We start from the raw sequence: 21,195 nt of genomic DNA, 5'->3' as shown, positions 1-21,195 counted from the left end.
GGTGCCCAAAAGCAGGCATACATTGTACCAATTTTCTTTTGTACATTTTGTCCCATTAGCTCTCAAGTCAGTCTGGGACCATTTTCTATGTTCCATTGTTATGATATGATTATTAGGTTAATACCCAGAGGTTTCTAAGCGCGGACCCGGGATCGAACCTGTGTTGCTCCGTGCCATCTTCCTCCAAGGCATGCACGTTGCCCCTGAGCTATCCTCCCGAGAGGATCCTTCCCTGTTGGAAGTAAGGTTGTGACATTGATCACTACATCAGTGTCCAACACAGAAACCAGTTTTGCTACTTGTGTAATATGGAATGGACAAAACATGTTTTGACCAAATCCATCTCACGTTAAAAACATTCTTGGACTGATGTAAAAGTGAAGCAGTGTGATTTTTGTACTATGTTTGTTGTGGGGCAAAAAAATAAAACAGCTTTTCCCTCAAAGTCACAATGGAAAAGTGGAGCAAACTTTATTTGTGTTCCTTATTGTTTAAACAGACACACAATGTCAAATCAAGCCCCTAGGGTCAAGTTAACTTTAAGTACATTGATTCAATTTACAGAGAAGGTTTCTCAAACCGAAAATCGTTAGCAGCAAAATCGTTGTAGTGAAATAATGCAACAGCCAAGTGTTAAAAAGAGCAAATCTCAGAAATGCTGGTTAAACACTAATAACAAGCACAGTCAAAATATAACCCCCAACCTCCCCCGTAGACCTAAAAGTGGAATATTTTGCTTCATACATTTTTAGTAGGTGAGTCATAAAAGAAAATATAACTTTATTTGCTTTGAGCAGAAGTATAGAATGTGTTGGAAAGAAACAGTTTTACATCTTGAATGTCATTAGCTATGAATTGGAAAGTCTCTGCGTAGGGAAGTGGCCTGACATGGCTGATGCCCCATATCTCGGTTAATCCAACGTCAACGATCTAGTAAATGTTACCGTCTTTGTCTTTGAGGTACCTGAAGAGTGCATCCAGCCCTGCGTCGAGCATCTGCGGAAGTGGTCTTGCCAGTGGGTTATGAATGATGTGTAGGCCTGTATCCATTGGGTGCATTGCAATTTTTCGTAACCTTGAGAGTTTGTAGAGGTCATCAGGAAGAGCTTGGATGCAATTGTGGTCTACATTGAGTAGCTCCAGGGCAGTCACAGAGCAGAGAGTCTTCGGCAAGGCATGGATGTTGTTATACTCCACAATCAAAATCTGCAAGTTCTGCAAGTACTGGATGGTTTCTGCAATATTCTCAAGCCTATTTGACCCCACGTGCAGGAAATCAAGACATTTCATTGAAAAAACACACAAAGGGATGTGAGCAATTCGATTGCTTCCGAGGTTTAATTTCCTGAGAAAAGCCAGATCGTTCAAGCTCACAGGAAGTTCTTCTAGAAGGTTGTGGGACAGACTTAACACTTCCAGCTTTCCACAGAGGCTCAGTTCCTCCGGCACCGCCGTTAATGCGTTCATGTTGGCAAACAAAATCTTGAGGTTCCTCAGCCGTCCAATTTCTTTTGGCAGGCACGTCAGCCGATTCCCACTCAAGTTCAGTACCACGATGTGCTCCAGTTGGCCCAGAGCGGGGGGAAGTGTAGAAAGGCAATTTTGGGAAAGGTTCAAACGTTGCAATTCCAAAAGCTCCCATACGTGGGGCGGGACTTCCACCACGCCCAGCAGCACCAGGCTGAGGTGGCGACTCCTGGTCCGTGGACCCTGGTTTGAGTGCGTCACCTGTACAGCTTCAGGAGTCAGTTGTTTCTGCTCTTTCGTCCGTTTGTCCTTCGACTGCTTGCTCCCCATCAGAATACAACGGCTTTGCACAACTGCCAGCCTCTTGTCTTCAACAAGACCTGGTGTCAAAAGCTAAGCTTCAAGGCAGACAACGTTGAAAAGAGCATCTTTCCACATAAAACAGAACCATTCGTTCTCGTTGCTGAGACATTTTCCGCCCCTCGGCACAGCAGGGCTGCGCACGTCTGAGTAAGCTGTGTTTTACCAGCGTTGACGGTAATGAAAACCTCATTTCTGAAAGTGCTGAATTGACCTGTTTAAATCAAATGGAAAACCAAGGCGCAGCTGTCCCCGTCATTCCCCATAAGCCCCATCGGTCTGTCCCCTGCCGTTACTTGGGTGCTGTGCTGTATTTAACTTCAGCAGGAAACCCCGTGTGGGTATCCCTGCAACAACAACTCGAATACCGCGTTGTAACCAGAATAGCGAGCTGACTAGAAAACATGCCGGCAATGTTCACGTTTTTAAGTACTGGAGAAAAGTGCTGTTCTTTTTGTAATACAAATGAGACCTTCTGGAAAGGTCTGAGCCATAAACGGAAAATAACAAAACCCCATGAGTCAGTCTTCTCTAATAGTTTCACACAAGTTCATGTCAAAAAGGCATTCGACCTTCACTGCAACCCATGGCCGCGATTGTAATTTGAGAGACACAGTAATAGCAACACAGACACATAATATGAGCCTGATCTGTTAGATAATAAGGACCCCAGTCTGGGTGAGTAAAACATAATGCTCTTCTAGTCAGGCAAAGAATTTACAAATGTTTCGTGGACTCTAAATGTGTGACTCGTTCTGGTGTGCTTAAAAAGCAGCATATTGACCACACATACATGTCAATGATTTTTGTGTGTGTTTCTTTTCAGTGTCATACTAGTTACGCCAAGCAATGCAGACACTTTCAGAGAGCCAAGTGATTATCGGTGATTTAAAATAAGCTCATTTCGGTAGCATAGTTTTAAGAAAACGTACCCAGAAGTACATTGTTTGCAAAAAGGAATGTTAAGCTTTTGAACAAATGCTTTTCTAATCATTATCAACTTTGGGCATGTTATTATGTGGATATTGTATATCTACATTATTACGATGTTTATGTTATGTTAAAAGGTACTTACATAGCGCACTGTCACCAACGGAATTGGTCCCCAGGCGCTCTGGTGGATCTGTAAACGAGAAGGTCGGAAGGGTTAGTAAGGTGAAGAGGGAGTAGGATAGTGAGAGGGGTGGTATGCTGTTGGCAGCTTTAACTCGGTGGACACCGGGTGCTGAGCTTTGGTGCAAGTATTGGATCGGTGTCAGTCCGCGTGTGCTGTTGGTGCAGCTTATGTGTTGCGGTGTGGTGAAGTGTGTGCAGCTTGTTGTGCGAGAGATGGTTGTGGGAGTTTTTCAGTGATATAAGTATGCAGAGAGTTTGAGCTTAAATTGTTAAGAATATATTTGGACAGTGATATAATAATATAACGTTTCCGCAGAGAATCTGCTTTCCATCGTTGAATGGGTGTTCCAGCCAGTCAGGTGCTAGCAACACGGGTGTTATTTGCTGGTCTAATGCCCTGCTTTCCATGCTTGGACAGCAGCCAGAGTACCCACCGCCCTTGGTCTCTTCATAACCACAGACATCCCGGATTGTCCATAACCCACTCCTCCCCAACAAACCCCTCACTTACCTCCTCAGCAGCCGCTCTCATCCTCACCCAAATGGGATCTATGTGAACATGTCTCCAGGCAAAGGTTGTGAGTGAGGCATTATTTTTCCTGATCCCTAAAAGCCTTCCTCACATATTCTAGGACTGGTGTTACTTAATATTTTAAACTCCAGTCCTAGAATATTTGGGCAATGTGCTTGAGTTCCTTGAGGGTGCAAATGTGGTTAAATGTCGCCCCATGGTGACATTTTCCTTGTCGACAATATCACTGGATACCCTAAATGGCTGCCACCGAAAGAGAGAAGGGCCGTTTCTTTTCAACTCAGGGGCATTCAAGAAAGCAAATATCCACTTGGTACCACCTGTTTTCTTCTTGCGGGTGTTAATAGCGATAATTTTTGCTGGGTGGGGCCGTACTATCTAGTAATGCCTATCGACCCATGGTAATAGCCCTCACTCCGCTGGGCCTATTACCTCAGGTTGGCAGGTCATTATCGGAATAATATGATCAGGCGGAGTCCCGAGTTGAGTCCAGTCTGCTTCCTGTTTCCTGGCTGGATCCTTTGTCTGTTTACCCTGTGAGGAGCGGCAGCGACGTTGAACTGCTGAGTGTGTTTTTCCCCCTCACTTTGCCTGGATTTACACTCTATTGTACTGGCGCTTTAAGTGGGCAGTCCTCCCCTTAAATAGAGACTCCTGGCGTGGAGTGCCACGCAGAGTCCCGAGTTGAGTCCAGTCTGCTTCCTGTTTCCTGGCTGGATCCTTTGTCTGTTTACCCTGTGAGGAGCTGCAGCGACGTTGAACTGCTAAGTGTGTTTTTTCCCCTCACTTTGCCTGGATTTACACTCTATTGTACTGGCGCTTTAAGTGGGCAGTCCTCCCCTTAAATAGAGACTCCTGGCAAAGAGCACCGCGCGGAGTCCCGAGTTGAGTCCAGTCTGCTTCCTGTTTCCTGGCTGGATCCTTTTTCTGTTTACCCTGTGAGGAGCTGCAGCGACGTTGAACTGCTAAGTGTGTTTTTTGTTCCCTATCACTTTGCCTGGATTTGCCTGGATTTACACTCTATTGTACTGGCGCTTTAAGTTGGCAGTCCTCCCCTTAAATAGAGACTCCTGGCGCGGAGTGCCGCGCAGAGTGCCGCGCGGAGTGCCGCGCACAGTGCCGCATGGAGTGCCGCGCAGAGTGCCGCACAGAGTCCAGTCTGCTTCAGTCCGTGAACAGGACGCGCAGGCGGCAGATCGAATCCTGATGGAAGCTGCCCCTGGTCCCCTGACATGTCATAAATCATTACTACAACGCCAGAGGGAAAACACGTCCTTGTCTCGAGATCTCCAAGTAGAGGTAACTGCATTCATTGAACCACTGAAAGTGAGCTGTTTGCTTTCCTCCGTGACCCCATTAGAAATGGCGTCGTCAGTACCTTCTTTGTCTTCACTTGTGGCTGTGAGCTGTAATGCTGAAAGCAGGAACATTCACCGTGAATTGGCTCATTTATTTTTAGATACTGTAACTCATGAAACACTGCTCCGAAACAAGGCAAATGTTTTTCAGAGTATGAAATTGACTATGTTCAGCATCTCTCGCCATTTGAAATTACAGATTCCGAACTATTGGAAGTTCGAATTTTGGGTATTTGTGAAAGCGAACAAGGACCTGCTGTGAAATCTTCTACACAACACACAAGTGAAGTATGCCTTCAGAATTGCTTGCCGTGTAATGCTCACTTGGTCCCTCCGATTACAGACTATCTCGCCAGTGCTAACGCTGTTTATGGAAGCCCACCGGCTGTAATAAATCAAACACATTTCTATCAACAAATGGATGTATCTCCGACTGTTATACGGGATCAGAGACTACATCTATGCAATGAGACTGGCGGCAAAATGAAAAACACAAATGTAGAAAATTCGGAGTTGGCGGAAAGCACTCTAATATGTGAAATAACTAAAAAGCATGCGGCCACGGCACAGGCGAATGAGTCTCATGCACATGGTGATTACTACCTCAAGTGTCGCTTTTTTCGAAACAACATCACTGTTAGAGGTGTTCCGCTACCGCCGCCCGTGAGCCCCCCACCCCGTTGCACAGAGACACGGAGACAGAGATGATACTCGTGTGGGCTCCACGGTGGTTCTAACGCCGCCGGGAACGCCTCGTTTATTTATAGGATGCACGCGACGGAGTGAACGTCACCCCGTCGCGTGCGCGCCCTTAAAGGGCCAGCGCCAGTCTCCTCCTTTTCCATAACAACAAAACTTGAAAAAGAGAGGATCTAACTATCACACATTTCACAGCACACAATACAACCCTAATAGTCCCCCATTTATTGACAGCCACCCTGGATCCCCCGATGGTGCTTCCAACAGCATAGACACGTCCACCAGCCAACCTTCCACCTCAGTCTGTCACATAGTCAGTGAGACGGGCAGGTTTCCCACGCCCTCTTCTCAGGGGGTACCTCCTGCCGACGTCTCTGGCCGGTGTACCGTCGTCTAGTCCTCCAGGAGCAGGAGAGTCTACTGCAGGGGCTTGACCCCCACCTTCGTCCAGTGCCTCTTCACATTCTCTGTTGTCTGTGCTTTCCACTCTTGGCTCACCCAGTCTCTTGAAGAAGCTGGCATTCCTGGTCACTGATGATGTCCCGTCAGAGGCGGTCACCATAGATCCCTTCACCGCCACGACATCCAGGGGAGCGGGTTCATACGTGAGGGACAGTTTGCCCTGTGGTTGGCGATTCCTCACCAGCACCTCATCCCCCAGGGCAATAGGTGGGGGTCTCAGAGCTCTTCGGATATTTTCCATCTGCGTCCTTGCCCATCTGTCCTCCTCCACTTGGTCGTTGTCAATGACAGCCGGCTCTCGACCCCCCACCTCCGGTATATCGTCTCTCGGGCATCGTTGGAATAGGGCCTCTGCAGGTGCCACACCAGTGGATGAATGGGATGTAGTCCGGTACCCCCGCAGAAATACATACAGCGCCCTTTGTAAACACTCGCCTTTCCCTTGAGCGATCCTGAATACTTTGTTGAGTGTGCGCATCATGCGCTCTGCCTCTCCATTTGCCCGAGGCCAGAGCGGGGTGACCCTTCTGTGTTGAATGCCATAGTCCTTCATGAGATCTGCAAAACTCTGACCTTGGAATGGTGCCCCATTATCGGAGCACAGAACAGAGGGTAGGCCATGAATGGCAAAAATCTTCTCCAGTGCTATCACCACCTTGTCAAACGCCACCGACTCTATAAATTCGACCTCGGGATATCGAGACCATTCGTCCACCACCACCAGGAAGTGAGTGGCCCTCGTTGTGGATCCAGAGTCCGCATGCACCACTTCCCATGGTCTTGTCCCTCTTGGCATTGTTTCGATGGACGGTTCGCGCTGGGCCGTTGACGCGGCCTGGCACCACACGCACAATGCCACAAACTCCTGCACTCTCCACTCCAGCTCCGGGAACCACACCTTCTGGCAGAGACGAGCCTTTGTCTTGGGGGCTCCTGGATGTCCCTGGTGCGCCACGGCGATGACTTGTGGGATCTTGGTCTGGGGCACCACGATCCTTTCTCCTCTCAGTAGGAGCCCCGACTCTCAGAATGTCAGTTCTTCACGCACCCGCCATAGTTGCTCCAGAGCCACTCTGGCCTCACTCGTTCTTCGGTCCAAGGCTTCCAACACCATCTTCCAGGCACCTTGTTCCATGGCCGCTTTCAGTATGGCGAAGCACTCGTCCTTCTTTGATGCCAGCTCCAGCTCCTCCACCTGCATGGAGTTAGGGGTTGCCGTTTCTACGACCAGGCGAACGTGTTCGTCTGCCTCTTCTGCTGACGTGGATGCATGAGAGCCCCCTCTTGGATGTCTAGAGAGCGTTGTTGGCCCCGGGCCGATATTTTAACGATACACCATACTCGAGTAGTGCGAACATCCAGCGCTCTATTCTCACTGGTGGTCTGGAGGAAGAGCCAGCCATGATTGGCAACAGAGGCTTGTGGTCTGTGACCGCGGTTACAGGTCGCCCCAGGATGTAAAGGCAAATATGTCTACAGCCCCACAGAACCGCCAAAGCCTCCCTCTCGATTTGAGAATATCGTTGCTCGGTATCGGAGAGCGCCTTGCTTGCGTAGGCTATGAGGCGGACCTCCTGGTCACTCCCCACCTGAGTGAGCACCGCACCCAGGCCATAGGGGCTAGCAACCACGGCGATCTCCGTCTGTAGACTCGGATCAAAAAACGCCATGGTGTCCTCCGCCGCCAAAGCACTCTTAATGTCATTGAACGCTGCTTGTTCAAGCGGCCCCCACTGCCATACAGTGTCCTTCTTTGTTAAAGTTCTCAACGGCTCTGAGCGGGATGCCAAATTCCGGATGAAGCGGCCACAATAAGTGACCATGCCCAAGAATCTCCTCACCTCAGTGACATTCTCTGGCGGTCGAGCCTCTTTTATGTCCCTCACCTTGCGGGGATCAGGCAACACCCCATCCGCCTTGAAAACAAATCCGAAAAACTCAATAGTGGTTTTGAGAAATTCGCACTTGTCCTTGTGCAGGGTAAGCCCCAGAGAGTGAAGGCGCTCGAAGGTCTTGGCCAGGCGTGCCAGGTGTTCCGTTTCTGACTTGGCGTACACCAGGATGTCATCGCTGATGTTAAGGACTCCATCCAGATCCGCCAATGCCCCCCTAATAATGTACTGGAATACCTCTGCCGCAGAAGATACCCCAAAACTCAGTCTCTTATATCTGTACAATCCCCGATGAGTGGTGAAAGTCGTTATGTAGCGGGACTCGGGGTGTAGGACCACCTGATGATACCCTGCTCTTAGGTCCAGTTTAGAGAAGAACTTCGCCCCCTGCAGTTCCGCTATAATGTCATCGATGGTGGGGGTTAAATGCCGCTCCCTCTTTATTGCCTTGTTGGGGAGTCGTATGTCCATGCAGATCCTCACTGCGTCGGGCTGCTTGGGCTTGCGTGCAATGACAATGGGCGAGACCCATGGAGTGGGGCCTTCAACCTTCTCAATGATGCCCAAACCTATGAGGTTGTCCAGCTCTCGATCCACCAGATCTCTGAGATGAAAAGGTATCATCGCCGATGCTTCAGCGCCACTGGTTGGATTGACTCATCAATGTGTAGCCGTACAGGCTCACCCACCATCTGTCCAATGCCTTCAAACAGGGAGATGTGTTTGGCCAGTAGCACCTGTATGTCGTCCAGGTACACCGAATAAGCGAATGTCACAATGCCAAGGGCCTCTGTGGCCGCACAGCACAGCAGCATGTTGTTGCTCACCAGTGTGACGTAAAATGTGGCACGGATGAACGACTCGCCATACTGAACTTCTGCCACGAACACACCATCCAGGGGGATGGGCTGGTCGCCTCCAAAGGTGAAGATGCGTGCCCTCGGTGGAGCCAGCGTTGGCGGGGCCTGCATAGCGTTGTAATGCTGTCTGGCCATCACATTTACTGATGCACCAGTGTCTACTAGCATTGGTATCGAGTCCCCATTGGCCAACACGTTACACCTGGCTGTCTCTTGGAGTGGGTTCTCAGCATGCCCACACTGGACACAAAGAAAACATTTTCTTCATCCTCTTCTTCCTCCTCACCCTCCTGAGGTGCCCCTTCATCACCCTGGTCCACCTGGGCAACGTTAGATGCCCTCTGGGGGCGGAAGAAACCGGGCCGGACAGGTCCCCTGGGAACTACCTTCGGAGCTGTCGTCCTGCACATTCTGGCGAAATGGTCTGCACCCCCGCATCGGCCGCACTTCACTCCCGTGGCTGGGCACTCTGCTGGGTGAGGGAGATCGTACCCGCATTTTAGGCAAGAGTTGTGTACTGCTTGTGGTCGTGGACCTTGAGTATTCATGGGGCGTCTAGATCCACGGCCTCTGCTGACTGCGCAGACCTCCTCCACTTTGCCAGGGCACACACCCGCTTCCATTCGAGTTGCCCGCAGCTCGGACACCTAATGGCACCTTCCAAGTTCCAGGATGCGGGGAAGGGTGATGCCAGGCTCTCGCAGTATCTGGCGCCGCAGTTTGCCAGAGGCACACCCCTGTATGAGCTGGTTACGAATCATGACTTCCGGGTCGTTCCACGCACATGGCGCCGCCAGTCTGCGCAGCCGCCCATAGAAAACATCAAGAGTCTCATCATCCTTTTGTCGTGCAGCCCTCATAAGGAAACGTTCATAATCTGCATTTTCCATCAGCAGAAAATGGTTGAGGAGCGCATCCTTCGCTGCCGCAAACGACCCATCCGCTGGTTGCATGGACAGAAATATCTCATGCACTGCCGGGCCTGCAGAATATAGGAAGGTGGCTAACTTACTGTCATCGCTAGTCTCCATCGTGGCCCTGAAGTACATCTCAAGTCTTTCCATCCACATCTTCCACCTCGGTCCCAGACTTGATGGCGTGCCCGAGATATCAAACTCAGGCATTGGTTGTAGGGAGCCAGGTGGCTTGAGCAGAGGTCTTGGCGGCAGGATGGGCGGAGGCTGAAGTGCGGGAGCAGCATGTTGTTGTGCAGCAACCGTGGCCGCAGCAGCTTGGCTCATGGTGGTAAGCGCACAGGCACCCCAAAGATATCCGAGTGATGGGGCTGCAACTCACCACCAGACACGGCCAACACCTTCTTCAGTAGATAATCTCCTGACTCTGTCCACAGGCCGCCTACAGATGGCACTGCTCTTCCGATGTAGCCAGGCACATGCAGATCCACAAATCGTAGATTGGGCAAACAGGCAGAAATGGAGCATCCAAAAATTGAGCAGGGTGGGCCCCCACAACTTGCATCCAGCAGGCCTCCTTGGGAGTCTCGCCCATAAACTCGTGAAACTGTCAATAAGTCATTATGAAATAACACGTGCTGCTTCTAGTGTCTATCCGCCACTGGATTGTCCAAAAATTGGGGTTGGATGGCTCACGGATGCTTCGTTATGAAGCCGTGATCACCCGAGGCCTATTCAACAAAATGGCCGCCGGCCGCGTGTGTCTCTCCCCTCTCCGCGGTCAGATTTCGCCTGATGCGCTCACCTTCGATCATCTGCGCAACGAACGAACTTCGCCACCTGTCCCAGGGAGTGATCCGGTCTTCGTCGCCACTGTTAGCGGTGTTCCGCTACCGCCGCCCGTGAGCCCCCCACCCCTATTGCACAGAGACACTGAGACAGAGATGATACTCGTGTGGGCTCCATGGTGGTTCTAACGCCGCCGGGAATGCCCCGTTTATTTATAGGATGCACGCGACGGAGTGAACGTCACCACGTTGCGTGCGCGCCCTTAAAGGGCCAGCGCCACAATCACAATTTAACAGAAATAATTATGATTAGCAGCCCATGAAGCTCGGCTAACGGAGCGTTTAAAATCTGACTTTGAAGCCATTAAGGAACGACATGAACAAGAGTTTTGCCAACCCCACGACACCCTCGTTACAGATGTCAAACTCCAACAAAACAAGTGAGGTTCAGCCTTGCACCCAGCTGAAATCACAAGCAAGTTACTTCTCCAAGAATCGAGTTGGTATTTCAAGCAATAACTCAAAAGGTAAAGGGCCTGTGAATGGAATTTCAAAAGTTAGTTCGAAAATACAGGCTTCCTCGGTCATTGCAAATTATGTTGAGCATCCGGAAGCGCAAAGGTTAACTTTTTGCTCACCTGACATAAATAAAACAAATAACTTGGAACCCGTGACCCAGGCCGATTCTGACATTAGATTTGGTTCAAAAAGCAACCTTTCGATAGCCACAAGTATACAGATACATAATAATGTACTAGCTGCCACTTCTATTGCACTCATACCTTTTACTAAACTATATGAGTCAATGAATAAATCAATTAAAGAACAAGGCGCACTGCTTGGCAACATGTTCTCCAAAATTCTGAATATGGAACTTACCAACTCGTATCTGCAGCGACGTCTTGAAAAGGAGGCTGAAATATCTGCAAGATGGCAAACTCATCTAAGCGATATAACAAGAAACGAGCTAGCAGATAAATCAGATTTAATTGAGGCTGTCTTGTAGTGCACCAAATGGATGCGTCACAATAATACGTAGTCCCAATTTACATCTGTCTCTTCTGGGAGAAAAAACTGTCAATGCTTACTCCAAGCTGAGAGCGAGCATCAGTCAAATGAACCTGCATTTGAAAAAGTGTCAGTTTTGAACAAGCAACAGCAAGATGTCACATGCTTGGCTAAGAATACTACAGTAACAACTGATAGCCTAACTGGCGTTAGACATCCAGAAGGATGGGTGATGAATTAGTAACACCAATAATCGATTTGATTTCGCGTCAGGACCTGAAGTTACCAACTGAGTCTGAAAAAAACAGATCTCTCAAAGGCATTAATGGAGTCTGCCCAAGACATTCCTGTACGCGATGTTATTGTGATCCCATCGACTAGCTCCGAAGAACAAACAGCAATGGCAGTCGAACAAATGCCCAAAGTGACAGCACTGACGAAAAAGATTACCTCATTTGGAATCTTTACCGGACCAGCCAAAACTTTAGCGGACAAAATTAAAGAAAATGCAAAAAATCAGTCTAAAGTCGCACAGAAGAAAAGAAATACAAAAGCTGTAACTAGACCAAAAGGGTGTTAAAATAATTCAAAGAAATTTATAAGGAACTTGGCAACCCCTCCAAAAATTGGTCTTTTTATGCGCAACTCTAACTTTGAGAGTGATAAAAGGGCAGAAAAAATAAAAAAAGGCGTGGGTCCGTCCAATCCAAACAAACACCCCCGTGTGGATGATGTAGTTGAAAATGTTCTTCCGTCGCCAACTTCATTAGATTTGGCTGATCTATCAACATACTCGATTGAGGCGAGTGAATCTCTGGACTCCTCAATTGTCTCCGGAAGTTCTGATTCTCACTCCTCTGTGATTGTGCGAAATCCAACAGTAGAATCTGTCAAAATTTCTAATTCTGTAATAGGCAGTTGAACTGTCACTTGGGCCTCTGAAAAACGGATTTTTTCTACTGAAACGATAAATCCTCAACCGCAGAAAAAAACACCTAGACTGACGTCTGATCAGTCTGAATCCGAAATATGCAGTCTGAATCCAAAATTGACCACCGCTCAGTTAAAATAAAAACAATGCTGGCCGGAAATGCACCTCCAATAACTACTTCAACCAATCCAGTCACTAAAAGATGGAAACTCCAATTGGAAAATATATTGTCCATCAAGAACGAGGTTAACTTAAATCGAGGAAATGTCATGAAACTGTTCCATTGCATTCCCTCCATGCGAACAATATCATCTGAAGACATATTGATTGTGGAATACATTACTGAAACTCGTTCGGATTTGGTGATTCTACATATAAAATCACATATAATCATGAAAACATTGTTGGCAGCAAAAGACGAGCTTCTCTTTTTTGGTTTTGATTTGTTAACAGAAGAAGATAAAATGTCCAAGGATGTAACAAATGAGAATCAAGAAGAAGCTATTCTGAATTTTGGGGATGTAACAAGAGCAATAGCAAAACAGAAAGTAAATGCAGTTTCCATCAAGACAAGGTTCCTCACAAAGAACTGGCTCTGAGATTAACTCAATAAAACATCAAAATAGTCATTAGCTCTCGACCAAAATTGGGGAAGTTAGCTGTTCGCTCTTCTCTTGGAACACTCGAGGTTTCCTGCATTTATTTAATGAATTACCATTCACACTTATTGATAACAGGAAACGTGGTTGCAAGAAACTCCAGCTAGAGATGGCTATGTAACCCTACTTAATCCTGCTGGAAAAAATCTCAAAGGGAGACCATATTCTGGTCTAATAACAATGATAAAAATCAATAACATGGGGAAGATAATTGAAACGGAAAATCCAAATATATTTGTTCAAGCAACAGTATTGCCAATATCTCACTCAGGTCATAAGGAAAATGAACATCTGTTATTAATTAATACCTACTGGAATCCGGCAATGATATCAACCAAGAAATACATAACATATGTTACAACAATCATAGACAAATGGATGATTAAATGCTTGGATTTGAAAATTATGATCTGTGGGGACCTGAACTTCTCTTTTGTGGGAGACAATGCCATTGTCTCGAGCTGGTTTCCATCCACAAAATCTCAGCCACCAAGCAGACGGCTAAAGTGGTCATCCGAATTAAAGATAAGAGACTGCACCGTGCTAAATGGAAATGTTAGAGGAGACATCCCTGCTAGACCAACATGGCATCGAAATAACTCTTCCAAGACGATAGATTATTTTTGGTCTTCAAGGAATTTCCTCTGGAAAATTGATGAGTTGGTGATTCTGAAAACTTCTAAAAGTGATTATGATGCCCTAAAACTAACATGGAGGCTGTATAGTGAGACCTTGTCATCAACAAGCTCACATTCCCTACAAGTTAATCAAGGAGCAAATAGATTAAGGATGAATAAACATCAAATTAATGTGCTAAAGAATAATCTGTTATCTACCGACAACCTCCCAAGTTTACTATGCACCCTTGCTTTCTCAATTTAAGTCTAAATCATGTGTAAATAAAATCATTACTCATACAAACAAGCATGTATTTGGCATGTTGGTGAAAGAAGCAAAAATAATGCTTCACAAAGATATCAGATTATTTTTAAAAAAAAGCTCAGAACGAGGAAACTGCATTGGCCATTAAAATAAGGAGGCAAAAATATAGGAATTGGTTAAAATCTTTATCAACAATTCGAGACCAGGAACGAGGTGAAGAGATTCTGCGACTCATTTTAAAGCACACATCTAGACAGATATGGTCGATCCTAAACCAGGGCTCATTAAATCAGAGTAGTATGCTAATGAATAGCATTACCTCTAGTACCTGAGAGGAACATTTTCCATCTTTATTTGACAAATACAAAAACTGAATAACTCTAGAGCTGCAGGCCCAGATGGTCTTACAAATTCCATTCTAAAAGCAAGTAAAGAATCATGATCGCACTTTATAGCGCTGCTCTTTGAGAAAATTGCAGGTGCAATGAAAGTACCTGCTTCCTGGTTTTTGGCAATTGTTATTCCAATTCATAAAAAGGGCAATCGGGACGATCCTGCAAACTATCGCCTGATTGCCCTACTCGACATTATAGGAAAGATCTTTGCGACCTTCCTCCAAAAAAAGCTAGCAATATGGGCAACCAATGCAGGACTCACAGACACTCGCCAGTCTGGTTTTACGCAAGGAGTAAGTGTCGAACTAAAGCTAACCTTGTTAAATATTTTAAAGCCCTACAAAAGAAAAAAGTTGACCTCCGACAGGCGTTTTATAGCATAAACAGATGCCTGCTATAGGAAAAACTGCAGTCTTGGTCCTGTCCTCCGGAACTATTGCAACCTATAATTGCCCTCCACGAAAATACAAGAATTCGAATTCGTATTAACAACCAAGGAGATCTCACCAATGAAATAAAGACCGAAAAAGGAGTAAAACAGGGCTGCCCTCTTGAAGCTCTTTTGTTCAAGTAATTCATTGCTGACTTGCCTAAATAGCTCAGTGAGATAAAAGCTTTTCCACCGAAAATCAATGGGGAACAAATAAGTTGGGTCAACTATGCCGACGACCTGGTGTTGATAGATCCGACTCCAATTGGGATGCAAAGACTATTAAATTCTCTTCAGTCTTTTCTTGAAATGAATTAACTGCAAGTCAATGTAAAAAAAAAAAAAAAATTGAAATTTGGTGCGCAAGGAAACCGTCGTAATAAAAACTTCTCTTGGACAATAGTAGGCGAAACTATTGAATTGGCCTCCTCAATTCGCTACCTGGGCATTCAATTTAATCTATAGTGTAGCTGGTGCCAAGATCTGGTGTATCGTATGCGAATGCTATCATTACAAGGGGCCAGACTACACGCTGATTATGGAAAATTCTCCCCAACTCCGATCCTGACATTTTACTCGCAGAAGTTGGTGCCGACAGTCACCTTTGGTAGCAAGTCTGGTTGGAACATAAATAAATCGATTTGGTCGGTTCTGGAGGGATCCTTTTGGAAGAAGGTGCTTAAATTCCCAAAGAATTTATCCAATGCAGCTTTAAGATACAAATTATGCCTGGACTCTTTATATGGAACAGTACTCTGGAAAACAATCGCACTTTGGAGGAAAATGCACCTAGATGTACCATCTGTACCATATCGAATCCTGGCTCCAAAAAAAAATCTTCCCTATGCTGGTCTCTTAAAGAATTGGGTAGAGATGATAAACTCATCTTAAAGCATGCCAATATTGACATAGACACAGTACTACAATGTCCCCAAATTGCAAAACAGAAAATGAAAAGATGGCTTTGGATACAAAATGAAGCTGAACGTAATTCTCTTAAATCATCTCTTGAGATCGGGTCAGCCTTAAAGTGAATTGACCAGCCGCCAAAGTATTTAATTCAATTTCCATCACGACATCATCAAGATCAGTTCCTAAGGCTGCGATTGAATTTGTACAAAACGAAAGAGATGTTATTTCTAAAAAAAGACAAGGAGACCAAGGACAATTTATGCCGATATTGTAAAGCTGAAATCGAATCAGTAAAACATCTAGTCATAGAGTGTTCTGAATTAAAAACTTCAAGGTCTCTGTTCTTAAGTAAATTTGCTCCCATTAGTGGTAATATGGAGAATTGGTGGTTTATGATATTGACCGGAATAAACCACAAGTTAACTTGTGCAACAATTGACTATTTGGATCATATTCTAAAAGTAGATTAGAGAATAATTCAATCGTTCTGAACTACAAAGGAGATGAAGATGGAATGAAATGACTTTTTTTATGTACTGTGATGTATTAATGTGGTAACAAATGTGATTAAAGTTTGTAAAAACTAAATATTACAATAAAAATAAAAAATAAATAAACAAATAATACGATCAAGGAAAGCTTTTGCAACATAGGTGCCAAACAGTGCCGGGTAGTTCATAGATCAATTGAAGAGTAGATGGCAAGCATTTAAGCCCCATGCATGTAGCAAAATTGTGGGAGCCCCTCTACAGCCCCAATTAGGCTTTTATCTTGGATGGTTCCCGCTCAGGAAGGTCTACAGCCACGTTTTGGCTCACTGTATCTTTCACAGAGGAGAAATACCCATTTGTATACCATTCCTGTCCCGCCACCAAGGGAACTCCAGCCCTGAAATGCTACAGGCATTTCTCTGAACTATAGTACCAACAGCAACTCCAGACACGTGTTTCTGCCATGTTAGGTGCAATCAGTGAGGTGAACCTGCGTCTTTTTATGGCACTAGAGTAAATAAACATAAATTGTCTTGTTTAGCAATTGAGTCTGCTAGGTAATGGTTTTTCATGCGTCCTCTCATCCCCCTTGGTGACCCATGACATAGCTCTCAACCATTTGTGATGCCAAAGCTAGTAAAAACACCAGAATATTTTTGGGTGGGTCCATTGAAATGAAAAGGCACCTAGGGGTCCCGATGGGTGAGTCTGCCGATTGCAAGGCGGTTGACACCCGCCAAAAGTGTGGGAGTTGAGAGCTATGCCAAGGGTCCCTCCAATGTGCCACTGAGTCCACTTGAGGAGTTGAGGCGGAGATGCATGACTTAAAATGGAACCTGGTTTCTGGTGGCATCAACAGGCCGGATTTTCCCAGATCTGGGAAAAAATGTCTCCCACATCCCAGTTCTGGCTCCCCAATCAAGGGCAATCCACGTGCACCCTACATTTATTTGTGAAATCTGCAGTGCATTTGTGTCGGTGTGGAATTTGAACCGTGATTACAAGGTTGATAGGCGAGACTCTTGCCCACCAGACCACTTGAAAGTCTCAGTAGGAGTGCTCTGAAATCCCATGTCAATGTTACACTGCACAAGAAAAACTGATGTGCATTTTTGTGGGGGTTTAAAAGGTGTGCACATTTTGTACTTTGCTGACATTATAAGAATTTTGGCTATTTTCCAGTTGTTCATGATTCATCTGAGGGGCTGAGAGACAAATGTTTATAGGGGTGACTAAAATAACCACCCCACGCTGAACCCCTCCCCCATAGCTCATGCCCTAGGTGGGATTCCCCCAGTCAAAAAGGTCAAAAAACCGACAAACACCGGAGCCGTATGCCTGACATGTCCCAATACAATGGTCATGCAGGGTCAGGCAATTACAGACCATAACACACACCTGACTTCCATTACACTTCCCCACACGGATAAAAGGCGGAGCACGAGAGCACACTCTGAACAAGGCAAAGCACACGAGGAGGCAGCAGTTCCAAGATGGCAGTTTAATAGAAGCCAAAAGATGGCGAGATCAAAGAGGATCACAAGGAGGGAAGTGCCCTTGACCTTTTCAATGAGAAACCATTACTTTCATGAACTTTTGAGAATAGGAAACGTAGACCAGGAATCAAGGCTGAAGAATCCTGCATTGTGTGTCGGAGGTATGCAGGCTTTCCCATGTCAATAGTGAAGGCAGGGAAAATGGCTTGCCGCGTGCTACTGTCCTTGGCTCCTATACCAAAGCAGTGCCGGTGAAGTCAGAACAGCCGGTGAGTTGGGGAGACTGATACCAAACCGGTCTGTGTTGATGCCAAGGTTGCAAGTGGCAAGAATGTATACTGAAAGCTGAATTGAACAGTGTATGAAGTATATGTGGTAATCGACGCAAGCAAAACTGAACAACAGATGAGTGATTGAACTTTGAAGCCAAGAAACAATACCGTAGACAGAGTGGTCCGTACAATATGTGTGCTCATTTGAAAGTCTCTATAAAGTATCCAACTGAAAGGTGATAAAAATGAAAGAGTGAAAAGGAATTGTGAAATCGAAGTGGTCCTGCAACAGGTCAAGGAAAACCATGTGCACATTCGAAAGTCTTCGATGCTAATAGCGTATAAAGTTGGTCAGAGCCTGACAGAGGGAGATCAGCCGAGAGCTTTGGTTAAAGTAGTTTGTGTTAAAAAGTTAATTGGTTTGAGCCCGGCAGAGGGAGACTAATTGAACAGTGTGTTAAAGAGGATCTGAACCCAGCTCAGGGGGATCCGGGTGCGCAGTGAAACACCCAAGAAATTGGATAAGTAGAAATCCTACGAAAATTATTTTAAAGTGGATCTGAGCCCGACTGAGGGGGATCCGAGGTGAATAGTGAATTGCCTGATAAATTGAGTACTTAAGAAAGTCTAAGAGGAAAAGAACATATTGTTTGTTTGTCACATCAGGCCCTCTGAAAGAAGAGACTTTGCAAGGCAAAGAGACTTGGGCACGGAAGCCCCTGATTATAATGGTTGAACTGTTTCCTTATGCCAGAGAAGCCAGAGATTGTGCTAAGCTCGAGTGTACCGCCTTGTCCCATGCTGAAAATGTGTGAAAGAGAGGCCAACAGCCTAAACATCCTGACATATCATTTTCTTGAACACTTCGGTCTTTTCATAACACTGTTTCCCACACTATTTGTATTTAGAGGTAAGGATTGGCAATAGGTTTATTAGTATAGGCCCTTTTATTTTGACAAGACACCTCTAGGACTGCATTATTGTTATGTGATGGTCATAGTTTGCTCCCATCTATAGGTTTAGGATTAGATAGGTGTTTTTCCAACCCTCTTTGAAGTTCAATAAACACCTTTCAACTGTGGTCACTTGTGTCTGTCTTGTTGTTGATACCATACCTTCCTCACATGTGGTGTCAGGAGTGGGATGTGACTCAACTGAGACAAATTGGGGAACCCTAAAATTCTAGAAGCTTAGTCATAGAGCCTCAGACCCCACTGTTGCCACAAAAGAATCAATAGGTTTTGATATCTGTAGCAGTAGAGAATCTACTATCCCTCCAGGGAAAAGGGGAATGATTCTCACAGACTTATTTTTGATACCCTCTCTTGGGTGTTATACAAGATTGGCCCGAAATATGGACTGGCCAGGAAGTTTGGTCTAGATGTTCTATTAGACATCATAGATCCCGACTTCCCGGTAGACATAAAAAGTTCTCCTACAGAACCATGGTGAAATTCCATTTGAAGTACATTGTGGGGACAAAATTGCACAAGGAATTCATGAAAGAGCTCTATTTCCTTGTTTTAGAGAGAGGGAACCATAAGATACTGAGAAAGGTACCTTAGGTTTTAGGAAGCTGATGAACTATCTATCATTGAAAGGAAAAGAGAAGAAAAACCTAACATCCTTCCTGACCTAGCCTTCACACAGCTAAATTATCCAGCACTCGCTGAGGCTTTCTTACAAGCAATTCCCGAAGGGGAGGGAGTAGAGAAGGTAAGGCCCTTTTTCTTCATAAAGCAGGGATTACTGTGTAGAAAGGAACCATCCACAGAAGGCCTATGTTAAACTCAGTAATCCCCAAAACCCATCAGAAGATCATACTACAGATTGCACATTCTCATCTGACAGGGGGATACTTAAGACAATCTAAGAGCCAGGCACACATCAGTGGGAAGTTTTACTGGCCAGGTATACATGCTGATATAAAATAGTTCATTCAGACATGTGAAATATTTCAGAAAACTAGTACTCACATTCCCTTGTCTGCCCCTCTGAATCCTTTACAAATAACAGAAGTCCCCTTCTCAAGGATTGGGATGGATATCATTGGACCGTTAGAAACCCCTAGGCTGGGTAACAAATCTGTCCTTATGATTGTTGATTACGCTACAAGATACCCCAAGGAATTTCTATGCGGAACAACACCACCCAGAGGATTCTAAAACACTGATTACCATATTTTTCCAGGGTTGGTTTTCCTAAGGAAATACTGACAGATCAAGGGTCTGATTTCATGAGCAAGCTCATGTGTGAATTCAAGGAGAATCTCAGTTTACCATCCCCAAACAGACAGATTGGTAGAGAGATTCAATAAAACACTCAAAATGATCCCAAGAAAATTGGTAGATAAAGAAGGGAAGGACTGGGACCGTATGATCCCCTGGGCACTATTTGCAGTAAGGAAAACTCCTCAAGCAGCCACTGGATTCTCTCCTTTTGAACTACTTTATGGTAGAGAACCTGGAGATGTCCTGGACATGCTCTGGGAGACCTGGGAAGAAAGAGAAGAGGCATGCATTCCACTCTCGCAAACTGCTGCCAGATTGTGAGAGCATATGAAACTTGTTCAAAATTTAGTCTATACTCATATGAAAAAAATCCAAGAACAAGAAAAGTCCACCTATGACAAAAAGGTAAACCTAAGATCATCTTCCATAGGCCAAAAAGTATTAGTCCTCTTACCTACCTCAGAAAACAAACTGGTCTCTAAGTGGTATGGGCTGTATGAAATATTAGAACAAACAGGAACCTGTACCTATAAGGTAGCACAACCTGACAGGAAACAAAAGACCCACCTCTACCACGTATATTTCTTAAAAGAGTGGAAGGAAAATACATCCGCCGCCAATGCCAAGATATTATCCTGTTTGGTGCCCGAAGGAATAGATAACTTTGAATGAGTTCCTTCCTCAAGAGCAATCTAGTCAATAACAAGATTTAAAAGATTTAGTTACAACATTTCCCAATGTATTCTTGGAGAAACCAGGAAGAGTGAAATGCACTTATCATTATATTAGAACACCCAAAGGAAAAGTGGTCCATCTGAAACCATACAGACTCCCGGAAGCCCGTAAACAGATAGTGGTTGGGGAAGTGAGTCAAATGTTAAGAGCAAATATTATTGAACCCTCTTCAAGCCCATGGTCCTCCCCTATAGTATCTTATTGTATTGCATTTATTTATTTAGTTCTATAGCGTCAAAAACCCGCAGGCATCGGGGCGCTGACATGAACTCAACATAGACAAACATAGCGATAGGACAAGCACG

At 45.4% G+C, this 21,195-nt stretch overlaps 1 protein-coding gene across 1 annotated transcript; it reads right to left on the bottom strand.

The window, feature by feature from the left end:
• Positions 1-469: 469 nt before the first annotated feature.
• Positions 470-2,150, bottom strand: LRRC30 (leucine rich repeat containing 30). The gene has a single exon (XM_069622329.1). The coding sequence runs from the start codon at positions 1,795-1,797 to the stop codon at positions 931-933; it is 867 nt and encodes a 288-aa protein (XP_069478430.1). The 5' UTR covers positions 1,798-2,150; the 3' UTR covers positions 470-930.
• Between the last annotated feature and the right edge of the window lie 19,045 nt (positions 2,151-21,195).

The sequence above is a fragment of the Ambystoma mexicanum genome, chromosome 5q (assembly GCF_040938575.1).
Source record: "Ambystoma mexicanum isolate Mex_15411 chromosome 5q, UKY_AmexF1_1, whole genome shotgun sequence".
NCBI lineage: Eukaryota > Metazoa > Chordata > Amphibia > Caudata > Ambystomatidae > Ambystoma > Ambystoma mexicanum.
This window is presented reverse-complemented; position numbering and strand designations above follow the sequence as displayed.